The 7532-nt window shown below is 44.2% G+C and overlaps 1 protein-coding gene across 1 annotated transcript in view; it reads left to right on the top strand.

Annotated features, from left to right (window-relative positions):
- IKZF3 (IKAROS family zinc finger 3) overlaps nucleotides 1–5675 on the top strand; it is a 15140-nt gene extending 9465 nt beyond the window's left edge. Inside the window, exon 5 of the mRNA XM_010169588.2 lies at nucleotides 4972–5675. Within this exon, the coding sequence (XP_010167890.2) occupies nucleotides 4972–5675 (704 nt within the window). The remainder of the gene's footprint in view (nucleotides 1–4971) is intronic.
- The last annotated feature ends 1857 nt before the right edge of the window (nucleotides 5676–7532 follow it).

The raw sequence follows: 7532 nt of genomic DNA, 5'->3' as shown, positions 1-7532 counted from the left end.
ATATGATTAAAAAAAAAAAATCAAATCCTTTCTTGTGGTAATTTAAGCAACAAGATGTTTCCATAGTATTTTCTTTGCATTTAATTTTATATGATCAGTGTTGTGCATGCTGGGGATCTTAAATACTAGTCGGGCAGGTTTTGTGTTGCAGTGAGTGCCTGATCCTCTTGGCTAGTCTGATTTCATTAAGTTGCCTTTTAAGAAAATAAAATGCAGCTCTTGTGTCCTGTGTAAAGACCTGACTTGGTCAGCAGTTGGATGACACTAGGACTAGTAATGCCTTGTTTGTTGTATTCTGTATGGTTATATACAGACTCGAGTGCTTGTTTTTTCTTCATATCACAGTGTTCACAGTTCACACCAGGAGCTGGTGTTCACAGACTGGGGAGGGGAGAAGCGTGGGGCAGAGAGGGAGGGCAGGGATCGGTGCTGTTGGACAAACCCAGCTGGCAGAGGGATGTGCTGAGGATGTGTCTTGAACATCTGGGGCTAAGGGCCAAACCTAGGTAAAGATGTGCTCCTAAACCCATATATGCATTAAAAAACCTTATTTTTTGAAGGTGATGGAGCTCTTACTGGATTTGGTGGGAGGCACTGGCCTTTCATCTATGAAAACTGGTAACTTTTATTTAGTATGGCTTTTAAAAAGTCACTTTTTTTTCTACTGGAGTGAAGTAACACCAGCACACTCCATCGACGTGCCTTTGGGTACTTCATACTGAAACTGTTGTCAGCGTGATTTAGACCTTACAGGCCATGCTGTGATTCAAACAGTAATACTGATGCAAATGTGTCTGAAAATCTTTAGCTTCCTTTTCTTTTTTAATCACTGAGCACATCAGCTTCACCCTGTCTTGTTTTACAACGTGCTACCAGTTCAATCTTTAGATATTTTATTATTAAACACATTTGCAGCAGGACACAACGGCTCAGCACACGCTTCAGGTTAAGTACCACATGGAATAGATCCTTGGATCTGTGATTGAGCTCAGTAACGTGGTCTGCAGATGGCATGAGCCAATCCTGCATCATGCAAGGGGTTTTGTGGAGAAGTTGGAGGACCCAGGACAGTTCACCTCAAGGAACAAAATAACCCATTTCTGAAACCTGCTGTTTTACTAGAGCCTGTGTGATCGGCATGTTCTTGTTAGGTAACGTGAAAAAATTACTCACTCGGTTCCTTTTTGGCCCTGGGAAGTCTGGTTGCAAGAGCAGCCTGTCCGACCTTGGTTTGACTTTTGTGCCTCTCTGAGCTGTGTGTGTAGGAGTGCAAATCTGCCAGGACAGCTCTGTGATTTCTTGGGAAATGGCGTTCTCAGAACTGGCGCTGATTTTTCATTTTGTCAGGGAGAAGGGATAGAGATGTATCCTAACAAAGCATCTTTGTTTGGCTCATTTCTGTGAATGAAGTCCATTGATCAGGAAAAAAAAAAACCCTTCTATTATTATTTGAGGGCTCTATAGAGGTTCTTCAAGCACCAGGAGTCTTGCCTGCTTTATTTTTTCACATTTTCATCTTCAGCAGCTGCCTCCTGTGTACAAGTGTAAGTCTTAAATAAGGACGTAGATCAGCAGAGCGTATACTTGACTCTTAACCTCTGTACTAGGCCCCCCCTTCAGAGGCTTCTCCTGCAAAGATCTTGCCCTCAGTTTTCCCTTCAGTTAGGAGGGAACAAAGATTTGAATGGAAGATGGAAGTTTATGATTTTGTGTTTCCTATTTTGCTGTGGATTTCTATTTTGTCTGTGTACAGACCAAATCTACAAACCCTGGCTTTTTGTACTTCCTGGTTTGATTAATAAACAGATATTTTTAAAAAAATCCACCACAAACAAATAAAAATAGCCCAGCAGTACAGATAGATGTGCTGGTGGTACCTCACTGCTGCGTGGAACACTCGTGGGGCTGTATCTTCACCTGGCACAAGTCGAAGTAACCGCTGCAGTCAGTGCATTTCTGAGCATCTCAGCCCGCAGATTTCTATTTCTTCCTTCTTAAAAACAAGTTCTCCCTGAGACCAGAAGTAAAAAAATACATATTTCTCATAGTGGTAAAAGTGCTGGTGCAGTTCTGAGCCAGTAACAAACACCATTATCCCCCCCACGTGCCAAGGCTAATGAGAATCTGCCCGCTTTGGTTAGCGCGGCGGCAGGAAGCAGCTTCACTCCCTGTTTCCAGCGTCCACACCTCATCATCAGGCTGCAAAGATCTACGTACGTGTTAGAGTAAGTGAAGCATCACTGAGCAGCACATGAGGATGTGTCATACGCTACGGCTCATGTGTGAATTTTAAAGGGGAAAGCTTTTGCATTGCACTGAGACAAACAAAAAGAAGAAAGAAAAAAAAAAAGGAAAGGGGAAGGACTTTTCATAAGGGCAGTTAATGACAAAACAAGGGGAAATGGGTTTAAGCTGAAAGAGGGGAGGTTTAGATGAGATATTAGGAAGAAGTTCTTCGCTGTGAGGGTGGTGAGACAGTGTCCCAGGTTGGCCAGAGAAGCTGTGGCTGCTCCTCCCTGGAAGTGTTCTCGGCCAGGCTGGATGAGGCTTTGAGCAACCTGGTCTAGTGGAAGGTGTCCCTGCTGCTGGCAGGGGGGTTGGGACTGGATGAGCTTTAAGGTCCCTTCCAACCCAAACCAGTCTGGGATTCTGTGATTCTATGAAAGATGTTCTGCTGCCCAGCGGCTGCTCTGTAAATGAACACTTGAGAACCTGTACCTTTAATTTTTAATGCAGTGGGGTTTTTTTAACAACTGTGGCACTTTGCCTGGTGCAGTTAGCAGCTTAACTCAGAACAATCTATTCCATTGTCCTATCCAAAGCTAAAACACCAAGTGCTTTCGGCACAGTCCACTTCCTCACCCCCCAGTCCCCGTATACTCCTTTCCCTTTTCCAAATCACTGATATCCTCTTTCTCCTGACTTGATCGCTGTTGTTTTGGAGCAAAGCACTGCTCTGGTTTTTTGTCTCCTTTCATGGAGAGCTTTGCTGTATTTCACTGAGGGGAAACAACCAACCAAGAGTGCCCCCCCATCCGCTTGATTGCGACATGGTGCCGTAGTTTGATGCTCTGGGTAAATGATTAGCACTTTATGTGGCACTTTCATGCAGATCCAGCCTAACTAAATACAGGCTGAATGGAAATCAGACGTGTGCTTGCCTCGGGGTGTCCACTGAGGCAGCGAGGAGAGAGAGAGACCATTCCTTAGGTAATGCCTTCTCCTCCCAAAGCATCTTTGAAATGTCACAGTCTGGTTTACAGCCTGATTTCTTGCCCTCTCGTATAAGGAGCCCACTTCTGATGTACCGTGACCTTTTAAAAGCGTACAGACTGAGACATTAATGGATGTCAGAAGAGCGTGTGGGTATTTGCATTTCATTTGATATAACTGGTAATTTAAAGGAGACAGAATGGGCTCTGGTGAGGACTTCAAAAAGCCACCAGGACAGTAGAATAACAGCAAACTGCGAGAGCCCCAGTGATCATACATTGCATTTTTTTTTGTCCTACCTTATGACACTGAATCCTAACCCCAAATTCACAGGGGAGTCCCAGCTATTTTTGCTTTTGTTGCTTTTTTATTTATTTAATTTTTAATTTCAAACTTGTTCACTTGCCTGGTGCTGGTTTTATGAGTCACACCAATGTGCTATACCATTTTGTTTCTTTCTGTGTTAAAGCTGGATCACAAGTTTTGTTGAGGGTTGGAAGCAAATACACTCTTGTGGTTCACTAACCTTTTCGAGTGCTTTATAAAAGAAACGTGAGCTCCTGGTTTTCTGCCTCTGCACTGAAACCTAAAGGAGTTTCATATACATTGAGTCATGGTGTTGACAGGTGACTGATAAACATCTGCACTACTCCAGTTACCGTAACTAAAAGATTCGTGGATCTGATGTTTGCAAGTCACTTGCACGTGAAACATTTGATCTGCTCTCTTTTTTTTTCTTTTTCTTTAAGCTATGAACTATTTTATGTTTTCTGTAAGAACAGAATTTGGTTACTTATTTCTAGATATTCACCAAAAAAGTTGAGTTTAATCCTTTAGGGGTACAGTTTTGTTTTCTCCTTGCACCTGGCATAGAGAAAAGCAGTTGCAGCCGTGCTGCCCAGCACACCCTTCCTCGCCTTGGTCCTTGCAGAATTTCTCTTCACTCTCCTCCCCTTCTCTCTAACCAAGAGCTGTCAAAGCTCCAGCACGGAATGCATGTCACTCCTCTTTCACATCAAGTGACCTTAAATGTGTTGTTCTACACACATCCACAGAGCTGCCAGTGTTAAATTAGCTGAAAACCTGGTTTTTGTTACCTGAAAACCCATGTTTTGTTCAAAGAAACCAAACGTGGTGCCGAGGAAGTTGTAGTTGTCAGGGGACAGGGGGGAAATTGACTTCAGTGTCCAGGGATGTATGAAAGGAGCCTCTGTCAGATGGGTTAAAGTTATGAAAAGTGCCTCAGATCTCAGGTGGGACTTGTCCTCACTTTTTCTATCAGAGAGGGGTACGCTTCTCCAGGGACAAGTCAAGAACAAAAGGTTGCAGCCTTGCTACTGAAAATGGAGTATTTTGGTTCATTATCAATTAGCTCTTTTACAAATATTTTCATTAATTTACCTTTTTCTAGAAGAATGGTGAAAGAAGTTAAGCTATGGAAGCTTTGATAATATTCTTCCCCTTAAATCCCAGAATAATTTTTAAAAATTAATGATGATTTGTCCAATAAAGATCCTCACCACCTCTTCTATTAAATTTTTGCTTCCAAGGCTGGACTTAAAAAAATAAATAACAAAACTCCTAAAAAAACCCAAAACCCCACCCAAAAGCAGCTTGTGTATATGAACAGCCTCTTTCTGCAGAGAACATTTCATGCCTCTCTACTTCCCAGAGGCTACTACCCTTTAGAAGAGACATTGCAGAGTTGAAATACTTCTTCACCCACCCAGGTGATTTAATACCTCTCCTCTCTTGCAGGTGAGAAGCGACATAGTTTTGATGTCAATTATAATTCAAGTTTCATGTATGAAAAGGAAAGTGACATAATGCAAGGACGCATGATGGACCAGGCCATCAATAACGCCATCACCTACCTCGGGGCTGAAGCCTTGCGCCCTCTCGTGCAGACGCCGCCGGTTCCCACCTCCGAGATGGTCCCCGTCATAAGCAGCCTGTACCCCATCCCCCTGACCCGCGCCGAGGTGCCCAACGGCAACTTGCAGGATGCAGAGAAGAGCCACGGCCACCTCAGGGACAAAAGCTTGTCTTCTGACAGAGGCCTTTCCCCAAACAACAGCGGCCAAGACTCCACAGACACTGACAGCAACCACGAGGAGCGGCAGAATCCCACCTTCCAGCAAAGCCAGATGATCCCCGCTCAAGCCCACAACGGCATCCAGTCCTTGAAGGATTTCCCAAGGCCGTATGACATAATCAAGCCACCTGCCATCTGCCCACGGGACGCCTTCAAGGTCATCAACAAGGAAGGGGAAGCCATTGGGGTCTACCGATGCGACCATTGCCGCGTCCTCTTCTTGGATTACGTGATGTTCACCATCCACATGGGCTGCCACGGCTTCCGCGACCCCTTCGAGTGCAACGTCTGCGGGTACAGAAGCCACGACCGATATGAATTTTCCTCACACATAGCACGAGGAGAGCACAGAGTCGTGCTCAAATAAAAGGACCGGTTTTTCCAAGGTCAAAGGATCAGAGGAGAGGCTTGGTTTGGTTTTTAATGAGTATAAAGAAATTTATTGAGTTTTTTTTTATGCCAGTTTTTAAGTGAGTGTCACGGGGAGCTGACACCTTCTTAAATTTTATATTTTTTATTTTTTCTTTTTACAAATAATTCAGTGTTCTGTAGCATCTGTGCCCGGCTGCTGTGGTGAGTGGGACTGTATACGATACCAGGAGCAGAGACTGATTTTTACATGAACTTTATTTTTGTGAAAATTAAGAGCCATTTAAGATGGTTTTATTTTTTAACATGCTTTTGTTTTCATACTGTGTGCTTTGACTCAGCGCTGAAGGTTTTTATGCCCTGCTGCCACTGTCCCTGCTTTGCAGGCAGAAGGGTACAGGAGGAAGTTTTTTGAGTCCTGATGGTCTTCAAATGGCTCATCACTGAAACAAGGACACTGGGCGTCTGGGAGGGATTATTAATTCCTCGTTAAAGATTTTCCCCTAAGTCTCAAAGAGCCTGTGGCCCCACCACACTTTCATTTTTCTTACCCCTCTGTTCACTTTCTTTAAAGTCACTCCCACATGTATCTTAGTAATAGCAAAATAAGAACCAAGACTTATTTTTGGTCTTGGGGTTTTTTAGCAGTACACGTTTTTGGGATCCCCGGTGAGATCATCGCTTGGCTCCTCCATGCAGGCTGGGGAAATCCTGATTTTTCATTGATGGAAAGTCCTCCTTTCTGATGGGAGGAGGATGAAACTGCGCTGTTTGTTGTGCCCCTGCCTTGCTCCTGCTCGTGGCTGTGCCATCCAGTTGGCCACCAGCCCTGCGGCCCTGTGGCCAGCATTGGGCTCGGAGCAGGAGTCACCCTGTCCTGGCAGCAGACGCCGTGAGAATCTGTGTACACGAGCGTGTGGGAGCTGCCAGCTTGATCACACTGTCTGGTCTGCCACGGGGATATCCCTCAGAGTGAAATGTGCTGTTTTTGCAAAATGAGTATTTACCATTACTTTGAAGCTGGTTTTTAAAATAGTTCTTTTAATCTAATCATTGCTCCGCAGCTGTATTATTAGTCACTGTGCTGGAGATATGAATTTGATAACAGTTTTGCTGAGTGAATGTTTATTCTTTGCCAAGTATTTTTGTATAATGTAGGGTTAGGTGTCTTCTGATGGACTTTTTCCATCCAGTGTGTGGTTTGACATCTACGTTGCTTTTGTACTTCTTCAGCATTGCTGTGCCAGTGTCTGTGGTGATCCCTCTGTTTCCCTCAGGGAAGGTTGGGGCACACAGACCAAGGTGGAGTGTTGAGGGTCAAGAAATACTGAATTTCATCCCTCCCTCTGATCTGGGCTCGCTCTTTTGACTCATACTTTCTCCCTCCTTGAATTTTAAGGTATAAAAAATAAAATGATATTGATTTTTCCCAGTAAGGGTATGTCTGAAGAAGGATAAATCAGTCTGCACGGTGTTTGAGTCTCTGAAGTGCTGTAGAAGCGCTAAATCCTGCTTATTGTTGGGGGTAAGGAGAACTGTTTTGCTCCCTGGTGTGATGTGTGTAGTTATAAAATAGATTTAAGATCTTTTCCAATAACCAGTTCCCCATCACAAGGCACATACAGTGAGCAGGTGGATGTTGGTTCTTCCCTGATGAATACAGCTTTGTCACAGCGTGAGGAACAATCCTTCTGTGAGCGAGGCTGCTTGGAAAAGCTCCAGCCAACTCCCCACCTCAGTTACCGTCACTCTCTTGGTAACTCCATCTCTCCTGCTGCCTTTTCCTGGGGGGAAATGACCGAGTTACACACGCATCATGGCTGATGAAAACGTTCCTCAGGGTTCAACAGAAATG

This window comes from Antrostomus carolinensis, unplaced genomic scaffold (genome assembly GCF_000700745.2).
Source record: "Antrostomus carolinensis isolate BGI_N321 unplaced genomic scaffold, ASM70074v2 scaffold31486, whole genome shotgun sequence".
NCBI lineage: Eukaryota > Metazoa > Chordata > Aves > Caprimulgiformes > Caprimulgidae > Antrostomus > Antrostomus carolinensis.
Note: the sequence above shows the minus strand (reverse complement) of the source record. Positions and strands in the feature narration are given on the sequence as shown.